The sequence below is a fragment of the Corvus hawaiiensis genome, chromosome 6 (genome assembly GCF_020740725.1).
Source record: "Corvus hawaiiensis isolate bCorHaw1 chromosome 6, bCorHaw1.pri.cur, whole genome shotgun sequence".
NCBI lineage: Eukaryota > Metazoa > Chordata > Aves > Passeriformes > Corvidae > Corvus > Corvus hawaiiensis.
The window spans coordinates 63,477,337-63,504,835 of NC_063218.1; the positions used below are offsets into that span (position 1 = coordinate 63,477,337).

General features: G+C 46.1%; 1 protein-coding gene across 8 annotated transcripts in view; it reads left to right on the plus strand.

The window, feature by feature from the left end:
- The first annotated feature begins 2,161 nt into the window (after positions 1 to 2,161).
- ANO1 (anoctamin 1) overlaps positions 2,162 to 27,499 on the plus strand; it is a 73,092-nt gene continuing 47,754 nt past the window's right edge. For 3 of the 8 annotated variants that reach the window (XM_048307507.1, XM_048307508.1, XM_048307511.1), the window contains exon 1: positions 2,164 to 2,376. In XM_048307507.1, coding sequence (XP_048163464.1) covers positions 2,319 to 2,376 — 58 coding nt within the window. In that variant the 5' untranslated portion in view covers positions 2,164 to 2,318. Of the gene's footprint in view, positions 2,377 to 27,499 lie in introns of all 8 variants that reach the window. The other 5 variants (XM_048307503.1, XM_048307509.1, XM_048307504.1 and 2 more) reach the window with 4 other exon arrangements.

Genomic DNA, 27,499 nt, shown 5'->3' on the forward strand with positions numbered 1-27,499 from the left:
CAGCCCAGGACCTTCTAAAATAAATACCAGGCAATTAATGTATATTAATTTTCAGGACACTAACATAAATTATTGCTCATTAAGACTTAAACACCTGGAATGAGGCAGTAATGTCAGCTTTTTTGGTTTTTTTAGGTGTGAAGCTGGAATACAAGCCTAGATCCCAAAATCCAGCTTGTCAGACTAAAACTTCCTAAAACCTGGTACAAAACGATGTCATCAATCAGCTGATCTACCTCTGGCTGGGCTTTCAGCAGGGAGTTACCCCCAGGAAAGGTGGCACTTCAATGATGAAGGCCCTGTGTATACATCCAGGCTGAATTCCCACCCCAGCTCCATCCAGCAGATGCTCACAGAGCTTGTGGTCGTGATGAGATGGGATACTGGAACCCAGCACTATTTCCAGATCTCTCTCTTTGTGTCTCACATCCGTAAAACAAATATATATGTTGGTCCCGTGCCCACATTTGGGTCTGTCGCAGATCTCTGTCCAAAATAAATTAATTACAGGCAAAGGGAAAAGAGCACGTTCCCAAGTGCCTTTGATCTGGGGGTTAAGGGAGCTGGTGACTGAGGCTTCGGTGCAACACAATCTCCTCGCCCCTTCCCCTGCTAATAATAACCCCAGTGATGTGCATTTTAAAAACAGTCCGATCCATATGGTCCCAAAACCAGCCCAAAAGCTAAAATTGAGCTAAAAAGATAGGAAATGTAGCCTGAAACTACCGTGGCTCAGGGCTTCTGGGGGTTATACTCCATGAAGCAAAAGTCCACATGCATGAATTCCCTTGCTCATGTACCTACCACACTGCGTTTTCTGCCCCTCCTGTCAAACCCCCAACCAACCCAGGAAAGACACTTTCACAGTTTTCCAAAAACCAGCCCCACAGAGATACCTAAGCCATAACCCGTTACATTTTCAGTAGCAAAGGTGAATTCGGAGTGGAACTAGAACTGTGATCTGTAGCCTGGAGGTGAGTGTCACCAGCAAGATGCCACTCAGCAACATCCCTGAAATTTCCCTGGATGCAAGGGGACCAGGAAGGGCCTGGGTCCAGCAGGAGCACGGCAGTGAGAAGAGCTTGCAAGTGTGGGACACTTGGGGGCTGCCAGCCAGAAGTTGGGAAGCCTGCTGAGCCTCTTTCCTTCTGGCAGAGCCCTCGCACATTCCTGGCTTTGCACTTTTGAGGGTTAAGTGCTCATCTGAGATTCCAATTAAAAAAAAAGGAGGGAAAACAGTCAGAGAATGGTGCAGATAAATCTGTGTCAGGTTTGCCTGAGTGGGTTTCTGCAGCACGGCACAGGCTCAGGCTGTAACTTCAGAGAAGACCAGGGAATCCCTGTGGGGCGCTGAAAAGGGGAATAGCCTGGAATCCTATTCAAACCCCTGTACAGATACTGTAGCCACGCAGTGGGAGGTGTAAAAAACGAGTGCCAGCTGTTTCACACCTCACATGTCTAAAAAAATGTTTAAAAAATTATTTTTGAGGGCCCAGGTTGGTTGGTGTCTACGGTGACATTTGGAGCATCCTTCCTGGACCAGACCTGGGAGAAGAAGCTTTCCTGGGAGACGGGCTGCCCTGGCAGCAGGGTGGAGGAGAACTTTGTCCCTGCGTTTCCAGCTGGGAATCTCGTCACCTTTCCCACCGGGGCTGCGAGAAACACGGGGAGCGGCCAGCCTACACTTTGTGCGAGGGGGACCGATCCCGGGGCTTCAACAGCAAACCCAGCCTCGCTTTTCCCGTTCACCTCGGGAAAAACGGGAAGGCTTCTGGAAGAAAAGAAAAACCAAAAAGGAGTAGGGAGCGGCGCGGGGGGCAGCGGTTCGGACGCGGGCGGCGGGCGCTCCCGCAGCGCAGGGCGCGCTGACCTTTCGCGGCCGCGCTGTCCCCGCCCGCAGCTGCCGCCGTCGCTCCGGCGCCGCCGCCCCGCGCCCAAGGTCAGCCCCGCCGCCGCTCCGCAGGTACGCGCGGGGATTGCGCGGGGGCGGCCGGGCGGGGAGAGCCGCGGCGTCACCGAGGGAGGGAGGGAGGGAGGGCAGAGCAAGGCAAGGCAAAGCAAGGCAAGGCAAGGCAAGGCGGGGGGAGGGCCGGCTCCCCGCGGAGGGCCGCGCTCCGGCGGGCCGGGCCGGCCGCCGCCCGGCGCCCGTATTTAAAGTGTGCCCGGGGGCGGCGGGGCGCTGCGCGGAGCCGCTCCCGGAGCAGCGCGCCCGCCCCGGCAGCAGGGGGGGACGAGGGAGGAGGAGCGGCGGGAGGAGGGATCCTGGCAAGTTCACTTTGGTACCAAGTGGCGGGAGGGCTGCGGGGCTCGGACGGGCGATGGAGAAGGATGAGATCCACCTGCGCAGGCTGCCGGCCGCCGCGCCCTGGAGACCGCGTAAGTCTCGGCTGCCGCCGCCGCCGCGCTGGGGAAGGTGCGGGATGGGGCGCGCTCCTGCCCGGCCGGGGACGGGCTCGGCGGGCGGCCGCCCCGGGTGCCCCGATAAGGGATTTATTATTAGCGTTTCATCGACTATTTTTAAAAATCCAGAAATAATCGCCGCAGAGTACCGGTGAAATGAAATAGCTCGTCTCCCATCTCCCGCTTTCCGCCTCCCCCTCCCGAAGCGTAAAACAGGATAAAGTCCTTTTAACCTATATTAGTAGCATAATTAAAAGTTCGTCTAACCGCGGGAAGCCAATCTAATTATGAAAAATTGCCGGAGTAAGAAGTGTGTGTGACAAATCCTTGAGTTGATGATTGCTGTTAATTCACACTGTGCTGCGGAAGACAAGCTAAAAAAAAACCAACTTACTAAATGAAATGGATCTGTCTGAGATTGTCAGTAATGTTGTTACAGAACTGACTAAATCGTGTATCTCGGTATCATTAACTAATGTGTGCAGCAAAATAAATTATATGTATTGGAAGGGGAAAATACATTCCTTGGCTGAGAAGTTGCAGAATGTTTGGAGCCAAAGAGCAGATCGTTTAAATGGTAGGGGGTGGGAATTTCCTTGGCTTCCCTCTGGAAATAAATCACGGCTCAGTGTCTGTGTGCATGCGTGTGCACCCACATGTGCGTTTATATAAAATCTGTGTATAGAAAACCTTTGTGCGCACGCCTTGAGACACAAATTTTGCAAGTACTGTTTACTGAACGCATTTTTTCTACCAGTTTGGAGACAATAAAACCAGAAACGAGATGCTAACCAGGAACATACTGGAACACTTCTGATTATCCGGCTGAATTGTATACAAATGAAGTAAATTTAGCATGGCACCATTTATAAATTCCATGCTTTACAATCAAAATTCCAAATCTAGCTGTTTGCAGCTAAGAATAGCACGGGGAGCCCTTTTCTTTACTCCCTTTTTCTGGATTCCCACAAAAACTGTTATCCTAGAGCCTACTCATTAAATGGCCAAATATTTCATTGGAGCTCAGCCCATTTCTAGAAGAAATGCTCATCAAAACTAGGCTGGTCAGAGCGCTCAGAATTCAAGCTTTTTCTTTAATGTCTGGCACAAAACAGGTGAGCTTTATATCTAAGGAGAGGGAGAAAGGGTTTCTGCATGACACTGGTTGTCCCACCTTAACTTCTTTCTGGAGATAAGGAGCTCAAACTTTGCACAACTGCAGTGGAAGGCAAGTAGAGAGAGCATGGGAAGCTGAAGTGTTGTGGCAGTACACTAACAGAGATATCAATAAGAGGACTAAATGATAAAATGGCACTGGGAACTACCATTACTCATGGGGCAGGTGGCAATTTATCACAAGGTAATCGCAGCGATAGGGCGGTGAGAGTCCTGAGAAATCGTTTGAGTGGCTTTTTATCTTTGAGAAGCACAGTCTTTTACAGTGACATTATTTAATTTACTGAATCACCCCTCAGCAGCATGAACAGCTCCATTGATGAGTTCAAGGAGCAGTTTGGTTCTCGGCTGCGTGTGTTTGTATTTCTGTTGATAACCTATCCAAAAGGGCTTGTTTGTAAAAGCTGTTTGTAAGCCAAAACTCCCGTCTAATGACATAGCAGCATTTGTGGTACAAATTCGCTTCCTAACTTGCTGGAGAGACGTGTGGAGACCCATCCTTGACGTTTTTACACTCAAAAACATCCTCCTGCAGACAGCAAAGGAAACCTGCTCGTTACTGGGAGTTAGGAAAAAGTTGGGGGCAGTGAGAGGATGATGGAAGACAGGGAAGCAAAAGGGAAACTGCGCTCCCCTAAGCCCTGGGTAAATACTATCTGTTGCCTACATCCAAAGTACTGTTTCACTTATCACTACCAAGGAAAAAAGTGACCTCAGCACATTATTTTTGGCCCTGTCGGTGGCATGAAAGGACAGGTGTCCTGAGCTACATCTGTGCCCTGAGGAGCCAGGCACCACAGCTGATGCCTGCCAGCTTATTATGTGCCCACTCCTCCTCTGTGCCATGGGGTAATGAGCACCCCTGGTGAGGATGGGGTGAGGGTCAGAACTCTGTGGGTGGCAAGGGAGGGGCATGCTGGCTTCTGAAAGGATCGTGGTGTTATCCTGTTACTGCAGAGAAAAGCTTGGAGGCACTGGGACAAGTGCCTGGGGCTAAGCCCAGCTTTAGGGGTCAAGTCTTTACCCCCTAACCTTTCAGCAGTCAAAAATCCCCCGTGTGAACATCTGCCCCCTTTGAAAACGAACTTCAATGTTGTCAGAGCAGCGCCCCAAAAAATGAAATGTTCCTTCCCCTCTTCTCTGGAAGACCTTGTTCAATCCAGAGCTGGGAGTTCCAGCACGTCTCCATGGGTTTCTGGTGTATACTGCCCAGCTTCCCCTGGTAGCACTGCAGCTCTTTCCATTAGCAGTGAAAATGATGGAGCATATTAAGCTAATAATTAATCAGAGATGACAAGGGACTAATAACTGTATTGATTTAATTAGGACTTCTTTTCCAGCTCTGTAACTTGCAGTCATGCACATCATTGACTTAATATTTTAATTTACTGTAATAACTTATTAATTTCTGGGGGTGAGCGTGCACACAGCTGGGGCAGTGGCTCTGACTTTGTGCTGGATGTGCCATGGGAAGCATTCCTCGTCCTGCCCCAGGCTGACAGCAGGCAGGGCAGCTTGGCAGTCACTGGGAGCTCTGACAGGGCGTCAAGGTGGTGGGAAACGGGGCACTGTGCAGTCAGGTGTGGTGGATGTGCCAGGAAGGTGCTGTGGAGCTCTGGGGCCACATGCTGAGGTTGCACGGGCGTGTGACATGAAATATGGGGGGAAAGCAACGTGCCAAAACAGGAGGCAGGCAGCAGAGTAGCCCCGGGAAGTAGCACTGTTTGTTGGCATCAGGAAGGGAAAAATGTCCCTTTTGACTCGAATTGCACCCTTTGGGTTCTGGCAGTTTTGAGAAAAGGAAGTGCTTGGGGACGTGCTGTGGTTGGAAAATAAGGCTCACTTTTAATTAGGATCACCTTGAGGAGAGGAAGAAAGGGGCTGTGACAGGCATGAAAAGCTTGAGGACTTCACTGTGTGAAAGGCTGATGAATGCCAAGTTTGGCCCCACCTCCTGTTCTGTTGAGGATGCTTGGCACTAACCGGGGCACGTTTGGCATCTCACACAGCTGGGTCCTGAGAGAGATCCCCTGGGATACACTCCTGACCAGAAACCTCTCCAGCAGGGAGGAGCTGTTCCCATTGAGGTCATAGTGCTAAAGAGGTATCACACTGTGCAGCAAGGTCTGTGATTCCTGGGGAAAGTGATCCCGTCAGCCTCCACACAGAGCTCAGCATCCTGCTCCCTGTCTTCCAGGTACTCGCCCTCGGAAGGCTGATCCCTCTGCTTTATCCTCATTTGCCACAGAGGGCAGTCAGCACAGGGATGAGACCTGGGAAAGCCAAAGGCACCGAGCAGGCGCCGGAGGAAAGCCTGTCTCAAGCCCTTGGCAGTGTCCTCCGGCAAGATGATGGGGAATTTGAAGAGTATCTACACTATCAAAACATGCATTTCGTATGGAATTGTTGGGTCACTGTGTAGGTGCACCACTGGTCTGGTGAGCTCCAGGAACGGAAGTCACCACTCCCCTGATTTCTTGTGAGTGTTTTCAGGGATTCTGAGAAAGCCCTCCTGCTCGCAGCCTCATGTTTTATTACACAAGCCGTGTTAGCAGCAGTGGGATCAAAGAGCTCTGTATGATTTCAGAGGCTGCAGAAGGTGTTCAGCTGGCGTGGGGTTATTCACCTTCCCGACCTCCCCCATGACGGCAGCCAAACTGGAGATTAGGGCAAGACTTGCAGTTGTGTCACAGGTACAAATCCCAAGGGGAGGGGGTTTTACACATGGCAGATTTTCAGGGGTTGGCAGCTTTGCTGGGGCCCTGTCATGGGGTTATTTTCAGTGCTGCTAAGTCATCTTGTGCCAGCTGTTAGATCTGAGCAATGCCACTGACACTGTGCGACTTTGTCCTGGCGCTTTGAAGAGCACAGAGATAGTGGTGTCTCCATTGCTCCTTCGAGGTAATTTATGGAAAATGTGGGCCTTTTAGCAGCAACCACAATGTCTGCCTGGCTCGGGAGGCTTGGAATGCACAGGAAGCAGAGCTCCTCGTGCTGGCCTGCATTAGTCACCACGGCTGCGTCCTAGGCGAGCCCACATGCCCTCCAGGGAAATAGACTCTTATTTATTTAGTTTAGCCTGTGATTTGTACCCCTCATCCCTCTGTTTCTGAGACTAGTACTACATCCTGGTGGGAGGGCCAGCCCTTCTCCCTGCCGCCTAACCTCCCTGCATCCTTCAGCCTTTCTCTGCAGCAGCTGACCCGTGTCCCTGCTCCGTCCTTGCCTCGCCTTTGTTCCGTGCCTTTGTGCTGCTCCGTGTGTTCTGTGTTCCAGCTTCCTTTGCTCTTTCCAGTGGCTTGTCCCTGCCTCTCCTCTGTGGCTGGCCCACATGCCAGTGTTTGCTGTCTTCTTCAGACTCCCACAGTTCACTTTTTTTGAACCTTCTGCTGGCAGTCTGTCCTTCCAGCCATTACGGAAACTATTTCCAGATTTGAACTGATGGAAAGATAGCAGTAGCACCAGACCCAGTGCCATTCCTCTTTAATATCTTTGCCTGCTTACCTTATCTACATATCTGATTTATTCTTGGCAGCCCTCTATCTGTGCAAGGACCTGGATGTACATTCTTATTCCTATCAGTGGTATATTAAAAATGTATACAATTACTGAGATGGCCTTTCAGGCTGCAGCTCTGAAAGGCAGAACCTTTTCTTTTTTTAAACTGACACAAACACCTATCCACACTTTTTCCACACAATTCTAAGTGCTCTAAGGGAGTTTTGAAACCTGAAATCTGCTATTAAAAAGCCCAAGTGGTTTGCAGGCATTTACTGCTCTTTCCAAATGCTGTAAATTATTGAACTTCTATCATGACATCAGTGATACACAACAATCCGAGTTATGTATTCCTGGCTCCCAGTCCTGCTGGTTTACCTCTCCCTCTATTTGTAGCCCGAGGAGTACACACTAAAACGAGAAAAATCTCTGTTTTCTAAACACGTTGCAAAATATTTGGTGCCCCTTGTACATCTTCATTGACGTCAGCTGATACCCTGCTTGCAGAGCAAGCTTGCAACGTGCAATAGGGATCCGTGTGTTGATAAGTAAGGTTTACTGAGAGAAGATGTGTCCAGGGAGAGAGAAATACATTTCACAGCATTCAATTAGCAGAAGAAGGGAAAAGTCTAGCAACTAAATTACATTTTCAGAGCAGATTCAGGACACATTGTTAAAAATTGAATAGGAGGAGTGAGCAGAGAGTGACTTCAGTGACATCGTGGAGGTAAAAGTAATGAACTCTGAATGAATTTTAAAACTCTGATTTTCAACACAATACTGTAGGAGTTTTATAATTTTTCTTAAGAAGTGGAACAAGAGCCAAGGTGGAAGTTTCAGGGCTAATCACCATTCAAATTTTTAGGGTTTTTACTACTTTGAAGTAAAGATGGTGACACACACTTGTCCAGAGCAGCATTAACAGTCAGAGAAGAACCTCTTGTATATTTATGTCTGGCCATTTGTACTATGGCATCTTGGCTGCCCACGCACCACAAGACATGTCAATGAGTCTGCCTTGCGATTCTTCCCGGATTTTGGAAGGCAAAGATTCAAAATATGGCATGACTTTATGCTTGTGGTATGACTGCCCAGAAAAGAAATATCTTCTGCGGGCTGCAAGAGATGGAAGCTTTTTATGCAAATCCCGTTAAATTCATCACGAGTGCGGCTCGGCGCTGTCGGCCTGGAAAGCTTTTCCACTGTTGGATTGGTGCTGTTTTGGCAAACCAGCAAGAGGAGGGGGAGCAAGGGGGGTGTGGGTGTACTGAGTTCACTGCTGTGTGTTTGGGAGTAGAGCATCCAGTTCCAGATTTAATCACCTCTTTGGTTTTGATTAGCATTGGCACGGTCACAGAATCCCAGGGTGGTTTGGGTTTGAAAGGGCCTTAAAAATCACCCAGTTCCACCCCCTGCCATGGGCAGGGACACCTTTCACTGTCCCAGGCTACTCCAAGCCCCATCCAGCCTGGCTGGGACACAGCCAGGGATCCAGGGGCAGCCACAGCTGCTCTGGGCACCCTGTGCCAGGGCCTCCCCACCCTCTCAGGGAACGATTCCTTCCCAATATCCCATCTGAACCTGCCCTCCCTGTTTGAAGCCATTCTCCCTCATCCTGGCACTCCAGGCCCTTGCCCAAAATGCCTCTCCAGCTCTCCTGGAGCCCCTTTAGGCAGTGGAAGGGGCTCTAAGGCCTCCCCAAAGCCTTCTCTTCTCCAGGGTGAACACCCCCAGCTCTCCCAGCCTGGCTCCATAGATGGCTTCAGCCCTTGGAGGGTCTCCATGGCCTCCTCTGGACCCACTCCAGCACGTCCGCATCCTTTCCATGTTGGAGCCCCAGAGCTGGATGCAGTGCTCCAGAGTAGAGGGGCAGAATCCCCTCCCTCATCCTGCTGGCCACACTGTTTTCGTGGCACCCCAGGGCACATTTAGCTTTTTGGGCTGCCAGCACACCTTGGCAGCTCATGTTGAGCTTCTCATCAGCCAGCAACCCTGAGCCCTCCTCCTCAGGGCTGCTCTCAATCCATTCTCTGCCCAGCCTGTATCTTGGGACTGCCCCAGCCGAGGTGCAGCACCTTGCTCTGTCCGTCTGGAGAAGGCAATCTGGCCCTTGGGACATTTTCCCTGGTGTTTAACCTGGTGTGGGCACTGCTGATGGAAGGTGTGTGGACAGCAGTTTGGGATGTACCAGCTGGTGCCACGGTGCACCTACAGGACCACTGGAAGGGGGAGACCATGCAGCTGTAGGTTGTGTGGGGAAAGCACCCTTTCCTGCTAGTGAGAACAGCTCCATTACTGCCTGTACCCTGTGTCCCTGACACAGAGTCTGGGACTGGTCTAAAGAAGGCAAATGCTTCTCTGTGTGTAGTCTGAGTGTTGGTATGTAGTCAGCAAACCCCTTCCAGATGCTTGTATCTCGCTGCAAACTTTTGAATGTTCTTCTCCCGATGAATGGCAAGAACAGGTTTCTAAAAATAAATTAATGGTTTTCCCTTTTCATTTCCTGTGACTTAACATACTTTATTTATCTATATAGCTACTAGTCATCATCATTCTTCAGCTCACAGGAGTATAAACAGAAACGAGCCTGAGTCACAAAGTAAGGATGTGGAGCCAGGCTTTTTCCAGGATTTTCGCCAGGTGTAGGAGTTGCAGCTCTGGGGTCACTGAGGGAAAGGGCTGGCTTTGGGGTTGTGCTGCAGGGGTCTCACACATGACATAGGCAGCATGGAGGGGAAAGCTGTTTGCTGCATCTGCCTCCAAAGTGGTAAGGCCTTGCAGCTCTGTGCAAAGAGTTAAAAGAGAAATAATCGTTAGAAGTGAAATTCTTAAGGTTGATTTATCACTAAAGTAATAAAAGTGACATTCCAGTTAATTATTCCTCTCACACTATCCCTAAGGTTCATCACACCAACATCCAAAGCAACACTTACCTTCTTTTGATCAGCTCAAGCAATGTATGTTCACAAATTTAGTCTCCTACAGCATACAGTCAGTACATCGTGCTGCTGCCCCAAACCAACCACCAACTTGAATCAAACAGATCTGAAAATTAATGACTGTAATCAGGAATTTTAGGTAGAGGTTTCCTTTGGGGTGAGTCCCTACTGAAATTTAAGGCTCCCTCTGTACAACAGTAGCAGAAGATGCTGTAATTCTGTTCCCTCCTTAGAAGTGGCAAATAATCTAAGCTAAAACACGCTGAGCACCATTTTCTTTGCCAGGATATATCTTGGGAGTATCTCTCTTGTAGCAAACAGAGTGTCCACATACTCCATTTTTTTTCCCAGCATGACTGATTGTACAGAGGGTGTGAATTGAGTAATCCTTAACTTTCATTTCAAGGTTTCAGGGGATGTGGGTATCAGCACTGAACTAGCAGGGTTGTGTTTGCAGGCTCCCTCAATTTGTCTTCCAGGGTATAGCATTGAGATCGACAGGGACATAGATTTGAAATGTAATTTCATCTTTATGTCTTTATTGCTGTCAATAATCCATTTGCCAGAAAGCTGAGACCAGCTAAAGGCATGAGAGAGCAGCTTGAGATACGCTGCCAGGACACACTTCAGCTCAGAGAGACAGCTCTTCCTGTGCCACGCATTTCAAATTCAGTCATTTCGGAGAAATATTTGACTGTGTTCCCTGGGGTGTTAGATGATGGTTGGGCTCTTGGAATAGGAACAGATCCTATTTCTGAACAATTGTACTCAAGGATACACAGGAGATCCTCCTTTAATTCCCAGGTTAAGAGGCTGAAGATCAAAATCATGTCCCAGCCCTTTTGTACATGCTTTAGAAGGTATTTCTGTATCCACAGATCTTAGAGGGCTTCACAAATTTTAGGGAGACATCGTGAGAGCCCATCACTCCATTTGCAATTGCATTCAAGTTGCAGAACTTCTGGCATATGGCAAGAATGAGTATCTTGAATTTATGGGTTTGACAGGCAACAGAAAACAAGAACTGTCGTTTTAGTTCACTTGCAATGGATTCAGCTGAGAGAACACTTGTCCAGGGTAAGACCCTGTGCATTGTGAAGGTTAGGAAGAAGCAGAGTGCTGTGTGTCTGCCCCAGATTACCCAGGGTAAAATTGTTCTAGGTGCTCCTTAGTTCAGAATCGGAGTTCACAGCATCGAGCTGTGCTGGTTCACTCTGCTGCTTACTTTGCAGGGGACTGATGAGTGCCATCACACTGTAAAAATTGAATAGCTGTTTTTTTAAATTTGCAGCTGATCATTTTCATTCGAGAATGAACCTTCTCTCTCAAACACACTGAGGATAATGACAAATCATTGGCTGCAAGAGAAATTGTGCTCACCGGTACCGTTCTTACAGTGCCATAACGATTTGTCTTTTGTGTGTTGTGATCAAGGATTTTTGATTAATCTTAACCATTTAAGCCCATCTAAAATTATAAATGAATAGTCGGATAATGAAAACCAGAGACCATCTACTAATTATCAGAGGAAGAGCAGAAACAGGTTTTGGTTTAGATTTTAAACATCGTTACATACCAGAGGCATAGAAATCAAATCTAAGCCTTTTAAAGCTAATAGTTTCTAAATGGCGGGTGAATTAATTTAATTTTTAAAGCTTCTCTTTGTGGCATCTTGCTAAGAAGCTCTCAGTCAAAAGAACCAGATTATTGTTTCCAAAACAAGATCTTTGTTGTCTTGATAATACAAATTAATGAAAGCTTTCCTTTTTCTCTCTCTTCAGTACATTTTCTCAGAATAGCTCCTGGGGGCTGTGTCCTCCAATTCCCTGTGCCCTCTGGCTCTCATCCAGAGAAGCACTTAAGTGTACAAATAGCCCTGGTTTTGGTGGCAAGTGGGCAGCTGAGCAGGAGACCATCCTGTGTGTCCCGACATCTTCCCTGCCTCTGTGTCCAGGGGAAATCTGCAGCAGCTTCCCACCCTCCACAGCACCTTCTGCACCTGACACGAGCAGCATTTCTCAGCACAGCCCTGCCCCTTCATTTATGCATCTATGTAAGGGGTTGTAAGGATTGTTGAGTTGAAGTGGAAGCCCCTTCCACTCTGCCTTTCGGGGAGCTTCTCATGAGCTCTGCTCCACTGGAGGCTTTGCCATCCAGTTTGGGAGCAGTGTTGAATGGTAGTTGAGGATTTCAGCGCCTCACCAGTCACAGCACTAAATCTTTAAAGCAAAACCCAGTTGAAGCAGTTCCTGGGAGCTTGTGATTGATTGCAGTCCAGCAATTACTCGGTATTGACTGACTTGAGCGCGTTTTCCGTCAGGAGCGGAGTTGTTTGCGGGAAGTTTCATGTTTTTCCTGTGGCAAATAAACTCAGGGACCCCATAAACATATTTCAACCTCAATGTGAGCAACTTGATGTTAAAAAAAAAAAAAAAAAAGCTTTTAAATCCCACGCACTGTATGTGTGTAGTCATCTAGTAATGTAAGTAGGAAAATAAATATTTTTCATGACCAGACTATTACGGGGGAGTGTCTTTCCTCTGGAGTATGGTATTGCTGTCAGACCAAAACAGGAAGCTAATTCCATCTTTCACCCTTTTTTGAGTGCTCTTTCTGTTTCTTTGCCCCACATTTTTCTTGCCACTGCTTTCTTTGTTACTTTTTTTAAAAATTCATTTTTAAGATTCAAAAGAAGGAGATAAAGGGATATTACAAAAACAAGGCCCGAACTGGGTAGACAAAATGTTTCAGCTCTCCACAGAAATTCTGAGCTCCTCTGGAACCTGAATGAGTCCTGGAGCAGCCCTATTATTTTTATATATTTATTTCCCTGTTTGACTGCTCTGCCTGCTTTTCCCACGTTATCATCAAAGTGGCCCCAGAAGGGACAGTTGTGAAACAGAAACTATCTGTGAGCAGAGGAACAAAACCAGAGCTTTCGTTAAGCTTGGTTTTAGCAAAACCAAACAGCATTAATTGCCACAAGTGTTTGCAAATGTTGCTGTTCCTCTTCTAAATGTGTTTTAATATGGGCGGGAAAATGGGGAAAGGCAAGCAGAGATGATGGTGGCTGCTCCATCTCGTTGAAACTTGGATTGAGCCAGTGATGGTGGTTTCTCCCTCTTCCTACTCTGTGCCCTGGCCAGACTGCAGATAGGTTTGCAGCACTGAGGGAAAAAATAGTTCCTTCCCCTGGTTCACATGAACTGCTTTGAACTGGAACAGATGTGGATGTACAGAACTGTCTGCTCACAGCGACTGTTCCATTTATAACCACGCGTTTTCTATTCAGGTCTCTTTATCATTTTTAACTTATTTTCTGTTTCCAAGTCCTTTCCACAATAAAATATTCTTAACTAAATGGGTTTTCAGCTCACATCCAAAGCCTTTGCCAGTACTATTCCTTGCATGAACTTAGTGCCAGCATTATTGATCGGTGACTTTTTGCTGATAGTGGTGCCCAGTGGAGACAAGGTTGGGTTTGGATTTGTGAGTTTTGCAAGATGGGGCTCAGAATATCAATTTATTCCCAAATCAGGGCAGAATCTGGAGTCTGATGGTGTTAAAATCTTGCAAGAGGTGTTTGTAATCTCCGACTTCCAAATGGCATTTCTGGTGATTTTCTGCTTTGTTGAACTGTGCTTGACTCTGGCGTACAAAATAAGTTTGTGTGCAGCCCAGACCAGAATGGTTCCAGTGAGCACAGATAAGGGATTTGCATTCAACCACAAAAATTCGGTCGATGGTGTTGGGTTTGCTTTGTGTTTGCCGTGAACTCGTACTTCGGAGTATGTTCATTCACTGTTTGATTTGATTAAATGCTCAATAATTAATTCTGCAAATGCTGTGCTGAGTAAGAGGCGAGTCCTGCAGTTTCCACAGGAATGTGTCCTGGGGCAAAGAAGAGATGAAGAAAGGTGTGAAATCAGTAGCAGTGTTTGGGTAAAACCAATCAGTTTTGCCTCTCCAGTTCTGTGCTCACTTGAGTGGACTGTGTGGCCTTTATTACAAAATCAGGGATTCCTTTTTTTAGAGTTATTTCAGTTTGTTCTCTGATTTTTCTATGGAAACAGCCAGTTGTTTGTACACTGGAGACGTGTACGTGTGTCAAGTTCTTTGTTTCAGTTCATTGCTTTCGGTTGACACGGAAAACAAGACTTTCATCAAAGTTGTGGAGGCAGATAGGATTTTAATCTAAACCATATTGAAAGGCAAAACCCTCAGTGACCAGGGGTTTTCTTAGGGCTCAGCTTTGAACTACTCCCTGCGCTTCCTTTTGGGAAGGCCAGAGATTTCTCTTCACTTCATGTCTGAAGGCACTTTTCTTTTCTGGTTGACTCAATACCACTGGGTGATAGAATCCCGTGAAGCAACGCTGTGTTGGTGTTGGGATGCTCTGAGGATCCAGCTCTGAGGAAGGCAGAGAATTCCGGTGCCCTGGGCTATGGATTCCTCACAGCATTGGGAAATAAACATTTTGCTGTTGTTGGGCTACCTTCACATCACTCAGGCTGCACTGAGACAAATGGAGATAAAAGTAGATACTCAAGAGTGTGGGAAAGAGTTTCAATTGCTCCCCAACAAGAGATGATGAAGAAACAAAATGAATTTTTGTGCTGAAACTGGTCTTATCAATGTTTACAGGTAAGATCTCTCTCTCCATCTGTCCAGCTGATGAGGTGTAGACTGGTTTCTGACACACAGTTTGCTCTTGCTCAGACTCAAACTCTTGTGTATTTTCCCTCCTGGGTGCCCCTTCCAGTGTGAAGCATTCCACTTGCTCTTTCCTCCTTCCCATGATCTGTACACTTTCCATTTCAATAGCTGTAGCTTGCTTTATTTGCTCAGTTTAGTTTTCATTTAAAGTTTCTTCTCAGAAAAAAAGTACAGCTATTCATGTACAAACAGTTTTTAAATCTCTCTGAATGTTTTTGGTTACACTGCAGAGGAAACCCTTTCCACATTGCCCCCACGGCAGCACTTTTCTCCTGAGCCCTCCTGCTGTCCTTGCTCTGCCCTCCTGCAGTTTTAACAAGAACTAAAACTTCATGGGAACATGCCCAGTGTGCAACCACATCAAAGCTGTGGTCGAAGCCCAGTTTTGAAGCGGAGCTGGCCGAGCCTGGTGTTGCAGTCCTGATGTGACATGTTCTGTAGGGCCCTACGTGCAATGTTCGGCGAAGGCTGGACACCAGACACCGAGTTCCCAAGAGCTAATTGCTGTCTGGGCTGAGGCACCAGCTCCTTTATCCATCCCTGTAACTTGTCCACATGAGTTGTTTCAGCCCCTCTTTCACCAAAGCACCACATCATTTGTCTGGTTTTAATACTGAGCAGTAGTAATTCCTCAATGAGAAGAATGTGCACTGGAGGAAAATCTGTTTACAGTTCTTTGATAGATCAGTTCCAGTTTTGTTCACATTTGCCAGTTTTATTGACTTTATTTTTAAGGGAAAATAATTACATGGAGTCTGGTTTTAGTCGAGGACTTTTCTGGTTTATGTGAGGAACAGACAAAGACCTGTCACATCAGAAGGGTGAAATCAGGTGCGGGAAAGAAGCGTTCTTTGCCTGCAACAAATAAATCAAGAGCTTCCACCCTCCAAGAATATACAGTAATGTAACACGTGTGGGCACTAAGGATAAGCAGACACATCGACAGAGGGAAGTCTTTGACAAGTTTTAGGTGTGTCACTTGGTCATGGGAAGTATCTTAGTAGACAGTCTGTCACTTTTATTCCCTAATAACTTTTTGACAAGAGACAGATAATACCGCAGAGTTTATTTTAAGGTAGATTGTTTAATTTTGTGTCGGTTTTCTCTCTCTTTCTCTCTTTCTCTCTTTCTCTCTCTTTCTCTCTTTCTCTCTTTCTCTCTTTCTCTCTTTCTCTCTTTCTCTCTTTCTCTCTTTCTCTCTTTCCCTCTTTCCCTCTTTCTCTCTTTCTCTCTTTCCCTCTTTCCCTCTTTCCCTCTTTCCCTCTTTCCCTCTTTCCCTCTTTCCCTCTTTCCCTCTTTCCCTCTTTCCCTCTTTCCCTCTTTCCCTCTTTCCCTCTTTCCCTCTTTCCCTCTTTCCCTCTTTCCCTCTTTCCCTCTTTCCCTCTTTCCCTCTTTCCCTCTCTCCCTCTCTCCCTCTCTCCCTCTTTCCCTCTCTCCCTCTCTCCCTCTCTCTCCCTCTCTTTTTCTCTTTTTTTTTGATATTTCCCCTTTTTCATAAAAAACCCAATAGTGCCCCAGCTATTTTTTAAGTCAGGGGATATAGGGTAAGTAGCTGGTTGTATTTGGGAAGGGAGCAACAGATGCAGAGAGCAGCTGGATGCTGCTGGAGTGCCAGTTCCTCGGATGTAGGAGATGTGCCCCCCACTCCCATCTCTCTGCCACGCGTAAGAGTCCTCTTGGGACCCATGTGGGAGCACCAGGGCGGTCTAGAGAGGCTGCACCTGGAGGGGAAAAGGATCTTTTTTTAAAGCTGTTGAAAGCAGGTAAATCTTGGTGATCGCCTTTTCCATCTTCTCGTCTTCCACAGCCTGATTTGTTTTACATCTGTGGCACGATCGAGAGATAATTTTTGTTTAGGGAATATTTACTCACCCAGTTTGGAGGGCACAGAAATTCGCCGTGGGAAGCTGGCTCATTCCTACAGGCTGGATCTCCAGGCTGCCTCTCTGAGGAGGGGGCAAGGAGTCTGAGCCCAAACAGAGGGAGGATAACCTACCCCTGAAGAGTTTTCTTTCGCTTTCATAACTTCTGGGTTCCACACTGGTTGGTAAGGTGTGGTTTGAGAGGCTGTTTTTGTAAAATGTGAGTCCGAGTCTGTTCTGAATCCCGCACGCTCTGCTCCAGCTGGTGTCTTGTAGTGAGGGTTTGCCAAAATTTGTGTGAACAAGGGTTTCACTTTGCATTTTCTCTATTTTAATGGTGTGAGATAGGCTCAAGGAACTCTGTTTAGAAAAGTGGAAAAGACCCATCTTACCTCACTGAATTTATCCAGTAAAATGATGAACTTGGCCCTTGAGGGTCATAACTGCAGCATTTCTGATCATCAACAAAGTGCTTTGTGTGTGGTTTTAGAAGCAGGGACCTTACAGCAATACCACCTTTAGCTCATTAGGAGATCTTGCTCCATCCTCAGCGTTTTCTTGCTTAAACACTTGATCAATCATTTATTGATTGAGTCTGCTGCAGGCAGCTTTCACCTTTCCCTGGACTTGGTAGTGCTATTTCATTCCACCCTAATTTACAAGCTTAAAACTTCAATCCTGTCATTCCTTCCTCTACCCGGGTAAAACTTTAACCCATCAAGAAGTCCAGATACAAGTGAACAGATGGGTGTGTACCTGGATGTCTAAAACCTGCTAAACCTTTCTGAGAGCACTTATCCTTCCAAGTGCTTTATTCTTCATGAGGGAATAACTTGTAGCCCCGCCAGGAAAAATAAATGCTGTCATCAAGTAAAAATCAGTGTGGAGTAAGTGAAACTGATAGTTCACCAAAGTATGTGTTGTAGTTTGGAAATGCTTGTGAGAGGCTGTCACTGAGAACAGGCCAAAAATGGGACCTGGAAGAAAAATTAGAAAGGAGGTGGAATGTTATTAAAGCTATAATTATAAACATAGGGGGCACTCTGATATTGTTTCTTTTCTTTTCTTTAACATTTCCATGTGAACAGGGCTTGCTGCCTGGGAGTTCGTTGCATGGGCTCCAGGAGCCCTTTTATAGGATAGAGGAGAAGGTGCATGTTGCCTCAGCAGATTTTTGTGTTCAAATAATGAATTTGGACCTTAAGAGTTATGAACAGTAGGATTTCTAATCCTTCTGTAACCAGTAGGCAGGTAACTGATTGAAAGAAATACAGGCTGGAAAATATTTGACTCCCGACTGCTGCAGAAATGTGAAATCCCTGAAATCTGCTCCCAGAATCACACAGCGTGTGGACACGGTCCGTCATCCAGCATGCAGATGGCAAATGTTTTTGGAAAGGGCTTTAGAAAAATATTTCCACCTCTGTTTTCCTCGGTGCCAGATGCTGTTGCACCCTGAAAATAAAATGAGAGCTGTTTCCTTTGCCTCTTAAGGAAAGGACGTGTTAAACCAGTGTTTGCGGTGGTGCGTGTTCGGATTTCATGTGCCACGTTGTTTGGTTGGCTCCAGAAGCACTAAAACATCTCCAAGGCCAGGGGATGGACTCCAGCAGGAAATAAATAGTGTGGGCACCAGGAAGGAGCCACCCTGCAGGTGACAGCCATGTTCAGTGTCCTGTCACCTGGGACGAGAGGTGCCCGGTGTGGTGGCCCTACTGGTGGCCCAGCGCGGGAGCTGGAGAAGCACTGGGCTCCCAGAGCTTAATCCATGTAATTAAACACTCCAACAGCTCCAGTGGGCAGCAGCTGTTTTGAAAATAACACGATGGACACTTGTCAGGACATTCTGGTGGCAGCAAGCCTGTGCATGCTTGCAACTGAGAGCACCCTGTCTCCCCTTTGATGCCCTACTCCATGCCCTCGGGTCAGATGTCCTTAAGGTTGGCCAGGTTAATTTGCTTAAATTTGAAAAGCTGCAGTTCCTGGAGTGTGGATATAACTCAGGGCAAACGAGCAGCCTCACCCAAAGCTGTTCCCATGTGCTCTGCTCATCCCTGGAGCTGTCACACACTCTCTGATCCTCCCTTCAGCAAAGTAATTAAAACCACTCAGTGATGGGCGAGCCACAGGCTCCTCTCCATCCTCCAAAGTGTTTAAATTTAATGGCCAATTTCATAAACAGTCCAACAGGTGCTGGCACATATTGCTCCTGAAGGGTAATCCTTGCAGCACATGCTGTCTTGTATTTTATATATAGAGGGTGCTTTAAAAATTTATCTTTATGTTAATTTTTCTGTGGAGCTCATGGACCTCTTCCAGTTGTGCTCTCTATGCCCCCAGATGGGGCTCTCATAGGAATTTTGAACTTAAGAACACAGGAGATGTAAATAGAAAATGTGTGGGGGAGAAACCCCTTTTTGTTGTTAATAGCATTTTTGAATTTTCATGGTGTTTTGAAGATTATCTTATGTTTTTGTGATGCCCATCAAAAGTCACATCATGATACTGAGAAAATCCACTTTCCATGGCTTGGCTGCAGAGGGTGAAAATGAAGTGTTTCACATGGACATTATTTCTTGGGTAAATGGAGGGATTGATGGTGCTGTTGGAATGGTTCTTTCCCTCCCTGTGGTGGCTTTGGTCTTCACGTATTTCATTCAGCTGCAGTCCTAGAAAAACTTTAGCTGTCTTTTTAGTTGTGTCTTTAGTTGCCTTTTTAGTTCTTTGTTCTATGTTGGGCGACTTTCTGGTGAAGGGTGTTACAGGAAAATATTTTACTGCTAAATAGGAGTATTAGAAAGTATGTTTAAAGAAGCTTGAAAGTCTCCAAATTTCTGTCCTTTTGCTTTGTGTTATTCCTCATCCTGTCACTGCTGGAACACTGATGCTTTTGGGAACACCTTTTCAGCTTGGTCCCACAGTTTAGTCAGTAATGAACCAGACCTACCCATCCTGAGAAATCTTCATCAGCATCAGCAAGACAAATGGCCTGCTGAAATATCCACAGGTTTGTGTTCTCCTCCAGCAGGACTGACATGTTTTGCCCTTGGTGCTGTGCTTGCTGGTGGGAGCAGGAGCTGGCAGTGTGATCTGGGCTGTGCCTGTGACTCAAATTGCACTGAGTCAACAGGCACCTCGGCCAGTCCAGGCTGCAAACCAAATTATTAACAATGATTTCAGTAAAATTGGGCATTTGGGCTTAGCTTGTGTGAAGGAGAAGTGGTTTTAAAGCCTTTTCAACAGGGGAGATTCAACTGAAGAGCACGGGGTTGGGGTTTTTTTTTCAATTTTAATCCATCTTTGTGTTCTGCTCCACCGTGTGTTTATTTTAAAATCTACTTGTGCATCAACACGTTCTCAATCTGAAATGTAGATCTCAGACTGACATGTTTTAAATGTTTGAACTGCATCCAGTTTGAAAGTACCACAGTTATCTAAGAAGTACATCAAAGTTTCCTGCAGTGTTCATTTCTCATTATTATCTGTTCTGGAGCACTGATTGTTTCTTGGTATAATTACTCTAAGTTCTCCTTTTGATCTCCACATCAGATGTGCTCCTATGTTTAGAGAGAAGAATCTCCTCCCGTTTCCCTCCTCTTAAGTTTTACTGTGTAAAAACCAAACTTTTGTCCCAATTTCACAATTTTAGGTGTTGGATCTGTGCAGTATCAGGCCACTCAAAAATACTGGTTTCATTTTCTTTGAGTATGGTCACACATGGCTTGTATTTTTATCAGATTCCTCCAGAAAAGCACCCACATGGGTTAATGGCAGCTCTGTTCCTCTATGCCAGCTTCAGGCTGGACATGGCAGGACAGTTGATAATAGATCTAAAATAAAGCCTGCTGATGACAGATTGCCCCACCAAAAATTTCCTGAAACTCGAACCAGTGAAGTTGGTGCACTCCCCCTTCAGCTTTTTGTGTCTGTGCCCGTGGAGGTTTGGATCTGGCACCAGCAGCCTTAAATCTTGCATTGTTAAAGCAGACTCGTTGTGGCTTATCTTCCTGGAAAAGGATGTGCTCCCAGGACTGGAGATGAGAACCAGACAAGGGCAGAATCCTCCATCTGGGCAGGGATAATTAGCCAGTTAAATGGCAGTTCCTCAGAGAAGGGTCTAGGACTCATAAACTAAACATAAATCCACAATATCTCTGTGTAGGGAACATGCAGTAACGCTGCTTGGGGCTGGAAAAGCCTGACCTGGAGTACTTATCCTGTTTCAAGCATCTTTTCACAAGAAAAATGTGTAGCATGCAGGCTAAAGCAACAAAAATGAAAAGAAATCCAGGGAAATAGGTCTTGGAAGAAAGCAGTGGAAGAGACGCATTTGGCCAGTGGGGTTTGCAAAGTTCCCTTTGGGTTTCTGGGTAGAGTTGTTGTTTGTGGGGCAATATTTATCATCCTTGTCCTAGTGTGAGGTGCCTTGTGCTGATGCTGAGTTTTGTTTGTAACTCAGAGGGAAAAGCCCATCCTGACAGGAGAGGAGAGGGAACAGTGGGAAACCCTCTGTGCACGCGTGGCCTCTGTGCCAGCTGCTCTCAGGAACTCCTGGGGTCACCATGTCCAAATCTTTGCTATTTCGGGCAACCACATCACAGAATCCCATTCATAAATTGCTCAAGTACCATTACAAAAATAGTTTTGTTTTACTTTATTTATATATTTATTTATTTAAATTTTTTTTTCTTTTTTTGGGCCTCCATTGCCCTGGCATGAACCTCTGCTTTGGAGCCTCATCTCTAATGACTGCCTTTGAGCGTTCTAAATGTTAATTAATCACTTGTGCACTTTAGTTGTTCTTCATTGCCCTTTGGCTTCTTGACCACCCAGTGTAGGATGAGGAAAGCTGGTAATGAGGGGGTAGATTTTTAGTTCTTTTATTGTACTCTAGAAAGGCAAGCTCCTCCCTCCATCACTGCCACAACCCCCTCTGTCATTTTGCATCTGCTTAAATTTGAGTTCCTGTGTCTGACAAAGTGGGTGATGAGTTCTGCAGGCAATATCCCAGAGAAAAAGCTGCTGTTGCTTGCTCATCTTCACCGGACATACCCTAAATTGTAATTTTCCTTTTTCTGAGCTGCTTCCCACAGAGGGACAGTTGCACAGACACAGAAAGAAGGAATCCTGAGGCACCTGCAATGCCAGACAGAGCTGGCAGGTGACAGCTCTGGAGAAGCTTAGGAGTAGCCTGTGTTGGAGCAGAACATGTTACACCGTGTTGGGAGCTCTGATGGGCTTGTTGAGCATCTACAGTCAGGAGAAAGATATTTCTGTGGGTGTTCCTTGGAATGGAGGAGTCTGCTGTGTTTGGGCACAGGGTGGACAGGCAGTGGGTGTGCAGTTTGACCTTAAGGTGTTGGCTTCCAGTTGGTCTGACAGTTTTCTGCAGATCTGCTCTGAGAGCTCCTCTGCTACTTCCAGGACTGACTGGAAGTTCTCAACAGAAAGCGTCTCCCAAAACCAAGACACTGGGATGTGAGCAGAAACAGACTCGGTTTTGGCATCTACAAATCAAGGAGAGGGCAGAACTGTCCAGAAATGGTGCAATTTATCCTTACCCAAACCAGAAGAGTGTCCAGCTCAAGGGTGGAATGGGCCCCGTGTCAGTGGCAGGGATATTGATGTATTTCAGGAGCACAGGATCTTGGCATCCCAGCTGGAGCTGCCAGCCACTGCCCCATGAGGATTGTGCCCCTTGGGGTTGCCACCAGCGTGGCTGCTTTGGCCCCTGGGGCTGAGGCAACGAGGCTTCACTCAGAAGGGCAGAGTTCTTACAGGTCATTGCAGGTGGGAATTCTTACCTGCCTAAGTGCATCGGCATTTTGCAATTTGTAAATCTTCCAGCTGTGTGCCGTGCCCCAGTGGTGCTGGTGGATTAATGAAAGAGAAGTGGCTGTCTTCACCAAAAGATTCCTTTTTTGCCCCCCTCTTTTTTCCCCTCAGGCACAGCAGCAGCAGCACAACCAGTGCCTTTGGTTGTGCAGCTACAAAGTGTTTCCAAATTTAAACAGCACTCCAGATTGTTTATTGACGTGGGTAAGGGATACAGCATCCGAAGCCCTGGGAATCGCACCATAAATTTCCCAAATAAATAGGCATAAAGGAGAGAAGCCAAACAGGATATAAGTGCTCAAAAGACTCACGATCAGCAAGAAGTGTGCCTTTCTGTCAAACCAGCAAGTCATCGTTTTACCATGCAAAGCAGCATTTCAGACACAGATTTTTCTGCAAATGGCTCATTTTTGCTGCCTGGCTTCTTAAACCTTGTTTAAAAGGTCGTAGGCTGAGTCCTTTCTGAGAGCCTGATGGCTGATTAGCAAGTGTAAAGATTAGCAGAGCAAGCACTTGGTGCTTTCTAGCCTGGGAAGATCCCGATGGGCGCTGTGGGAATTGGTACACGGGCTGGAGTAGGTGTGATGATGGGTTTTTCCCCCACTGGAACATCATGTTCAGAAGTGACAACGTGGGTCTGTAGGTATTTTCTCCTGTAAGAACTGGCACTCCAAAAGCTTTGGGTGGAGTCAGGTCATACCTACATTTACACTTGCTCCAGTTTTCAGTACCATTGGAGCATCCAGCCTTTCACACAACACGATTTTGTGCTGTACCACGGTGGGATGTTAATCAAGAAGACTTGGCTTTGTGTTCTGAAGTTTCCCTGAAGGCTCTTGTTGGACTGCCTGGAGCTGTGCCATGGTGGCATTCGCTGTCCTGCCTGTCTTTGGTCCCAAGGACAGGCAAAAACCAGCCAGCAGGGAGAAAAGGCATAAAGAACTCAAACTGTTGATCTGAGTTACAAATACTTCCTGAAGGAATATAGTTAAGAGATGAGATTTTTCAGGAAAGAAGGGTTAGTTTCACCCAAACAAAAAATTGTGTTAAAATCAGGTAAAGAAAACAAGTAGATGCAGAAACGTCACAAGTGTGTGTTGGCTCGGGGGGATGCTGTGGTGAGGTGCCCACCTCTCTGTCCATCCTTACCCTCATGGAAGAGTGCCTCAATCCTGAACTGGGCTGGAGTCTGACAGCGTGAAAACAAAAATTTACACCCTCAGACTTTTTTTTCACCCTCTGAAACCAGTTCAAATATTTTAAATACTGTCTGTCCCTCAAACACAAAAAATGCAGCGTGCAATGTCATAATAGAAACCAGCAACTGCTACAGGCCCCAGATATCCAAAAGGCTAATAAAGCAAAGGGTCCAAGGATGTTGCTGGCAAGTTATTTCAGAACTGAAATCACTCAGAATTGCAATACCTCTGTTTTTATTTAGCTAGTTGCCCTCTCTTCCTTAAAAATACCAATATACCAATATTGACATCATTACTGCAGTTGGAACTTTCTCTCCATCAGCAATACTTTTGTTGCAGGTTTAAAAGCAACCACATCAAGATAATTTCCAAAGAGCTTGAATATTAAAAAAAAACCCCAAAATTAAAATTGGTAGAGACTGTTCATGAGACTAGAAACCTAGCTGATGAAACTGTGTTTTGTAAACTGGTTTAACAAACCCACCAGCATAGAGTATGTGCTATTAAAAACCAATCAAGTTTGCAAATAGCCATTTACAACATATTTTGAAAAGGTTTATCGAATAACAGATACTGTCCTTTAGTGTATCTGAAAAAAATTACTTCTCTAAACATTCTGGTAAGAGAAAGGGCTTTTTTGTCATGCAGAGTACTGTTTTTCTCAGTGTTTCAGTGCTTGAAGATAAGCAATATATTAAAGTTTAATTCCATTTTATTCTATTGTTTAGGGGTTTTTAACACAGAATGGATAAACATTTACCAGATAAATGAACAGCATATTTTCCTTTTTCAAAAAAAGAGAAGACAGAAAGTGAAATATTATTCTGTTAACCAAAACAGAAAAAACCCACAATCAAAACTTGTCTTGGGCTTATAAACTTAATCACACTTTAGGGGAAAATAAATTCCTTTCCTAAATTCTAGGATGAAACCTTGACCCTGTATAAATAACAAGGTTACATCCTCAATGTCTTTCTCAGGAAATATGAAAACAAATAATGTTTTCTCTCTTTCTCTCTGCGTTGATATCAAATGCTTGCTCTTGGCAGGAGCTGCTGTTTCCTTTCTTACCCAGAATATCTCTGGGCAGCCCATCACTGACCACGTGCCTGTGATGAATTTTGGGCTCTTTCATGGTGGAACAGCTGCAGTTTGGGAGTTTAAAGAAGATTTGGCTAAAGAAAAGACATGCTATTTGAAAATCCATAATTTCTAGTTTTGCTTCTTTGGGCCATACATTTGTGGTGCTCAGAGGTGTTTCCTCAGTGGAGGAGGATCCATTTCTAGTACTAAAGAGAGAGTGTTGAGGGTTTGTCGTGGGAGGAACGATGTCCCTCTGGTGATGCTTGTGATTGTCTGGTGATGCTCTTTCTGGGGATGATTTCTCAAAGAATAATGAACAGAAAGATGGCAAAAGGGAGAATCCTATCTCACACTCTTTGAAATAAAATACTGGACTAGAGTTGCCCTTTATTATTTCTGTTTTCATTAGTGTTTTACATGATCATCGTAATTTAAAAAAAGTCTTTTTTTTCTTTCTTTTATATTTTTTCTGTAGGACATCTCTGAGTTTGCCAACATGTCCTTGTTTATACACAGCTTGAGCACAAGGATCTTTCAAAATAGGTCTGTCTTAGGTTCTTGTGATATGAGCTCCTTGGGTTTGCTGTTTGTTTTTTGGGGGGAGCAGTGTTGATGCAGAAATCTGCCTCTTTAAGGTCCACTCCTTTGGGACGGACCCTGAGCTCCTTTTGGAAAAGCGCTGCTGCAGAACAAACAGGAACAAGTGAGGAATGAATCTTAGATATTTGGATAGAGATTTTGGCCCAGCTGCCTTTGAGCACCTGCAGCAACCACAGAGCCCTCCACGCTCTGCTTCTTTCCATTGTACAGGTGACAGCAATTTCATGGCAATTTCCTCTCCTTTGTTTTTGGGCAGGAAATGTGGATTGACCAGTGTACCTTTGGATAATCCAGGTTTATAAGTAAGCCTGTCCCCTGTTACAAAACTACAAGGCAGCTGTTTACACTTAGACTGGGTCTTGACTGCTCCTTTGATATGAAGATGTATGAGATAATAAATATTGTCAAAAGCTCCTTAAGGAGGAGATTTGGTGAGCCAGGGCTCAGCCCTGCTGTCGTTCTCAGCTGCCCTGCCGAGGGCCAAACTGGAGAGGATGTCTATCCTCAACCATTCCAAGAGTGCTTTTCATCTGGGGGTTCTCAAGAAGCCTTACCAAGGCTCTGGCCCAATCCTTCCTCTTGCTGGCCCCCGAGGGAAGCTGTCTCTGCTGATGGATCAGCTTTCTGCTCCAAGAATTCTGCCACTCAGGATGGGACCTCTGGGAATCCTCAGCAGGAGTATCTTGTGTTCCTGCAGCACGCGTTTCTGCATCCCCTGGCACGGGGAGAGCTGGCTGCCTGGGACCTGGCACCCTCCCAGATCTCAGCTCTTTCTAAAATTGATGCCTTAGGTTTTAACTTTTGTATTTTTTGAATCCTGCACTGCCCAGTGTGTAACTCTGAAGTTCCTTGTAGCTGTTCGCTTCTGCTCTCTCATGCTTGGTTAAACATAACAAAGCCTCTCCAGGCCTGCTCTCCAAGGACACCCAGACTGTCCTAGGCCCAAAAAGTATAAACCAAAAGCCTTTGAGAGGGGGGTAAGATGAGGGGAATTACATCATAGAACTGAAGCTTTAATTGGAGAATTAACCCTGCTATGCAAATGAACCAAACCTATAAAGGTGTGAAGAACTCGTGAGCTGCTGTCCATCTTGGGGTCCATCTTGCCAGTGGCCTCTGGCTCCCCAGGGGTACCTCTGAAGGCCTTTCAAATAAATACCCACCTTTATTCCCTTACTCCTGTCTAGCCTCTGTTTCTAGGCGGCTGCTTCAGCCATCAAAATCAGGGGGCAGAGTGCCTGGCTGCATCGACACTTCTGAGGGCTTCTGCCACTGGTGTGCCTCAGCTTGGTTCCTTAGGCCTGGGGAACGCAGGCAATGGCATTCCCATGGAGAGACAGGAGTTAATGGAGCTTTTCCACTCACTGATTTACATTCCCTTGCTCAGGGCGAGAGATTCTTCCAACTGCTGGTGGAACTTTCCCCTTCACTGTCAATATCAGTGTTGTTCCAAGTTAAAAGTGCAGGGCTATGAGGAAAACTTGGGAGAGCCAGACTTAGGGCAGGATTTGGTTGGATTTCCTCAAGGAGCAAGAGCTGGATATCACCCACCCCCACCTCCCCACCACATCAGCTCCACCTGCCTGGGCACACCCAAAAAACATATATAAATAGGGTGGAGCTCTGCCCTGCAAAACCCAGCCCCAGTGACCGCCTCTCTCAGCTCAAATGTAGAAAAGCAGCTCCTGAATGTGCTGCTGTGGCCCAAACCCTCTTTATCAGGTTAGCAAAGCCTTCCAAGGCATCCATGCCTGGGTTTACACAGCCCAAATGCCCTCGTGGCTTTGCATGGAAATGTAAACACGAGTGCAAATGACTCAAGATTAGGACTTTAAATGGGAAACCTCAGGGATAGAGAGCAGCTCTGCCAGTCAGCACGTGTGCCATGGCCTCAGCCCCAGGGTGCAGTCCGTGACTGAGATTTTAGAGTAAAACTGGTAATTTTTGGATCCTCGTTTCCACATGTTTGGTATAAAGAGCCTTTTGTTGCAGCCTGGTAAAGGAAAACATCATATTTTAAGTGTATCTAGGTATCTCTTGTATCTAGACTCTGGTGAGAATTTAGGTATCCACTGTCCCGATAAACATCAATTCTCCCACCATAATCTCTTTTTTAGTATTTTTTTTTCCTTTCATCTTACTGCTCCCATTGATAAAAACTGCCTTCCCTTGGACCACACAAACAAAAATA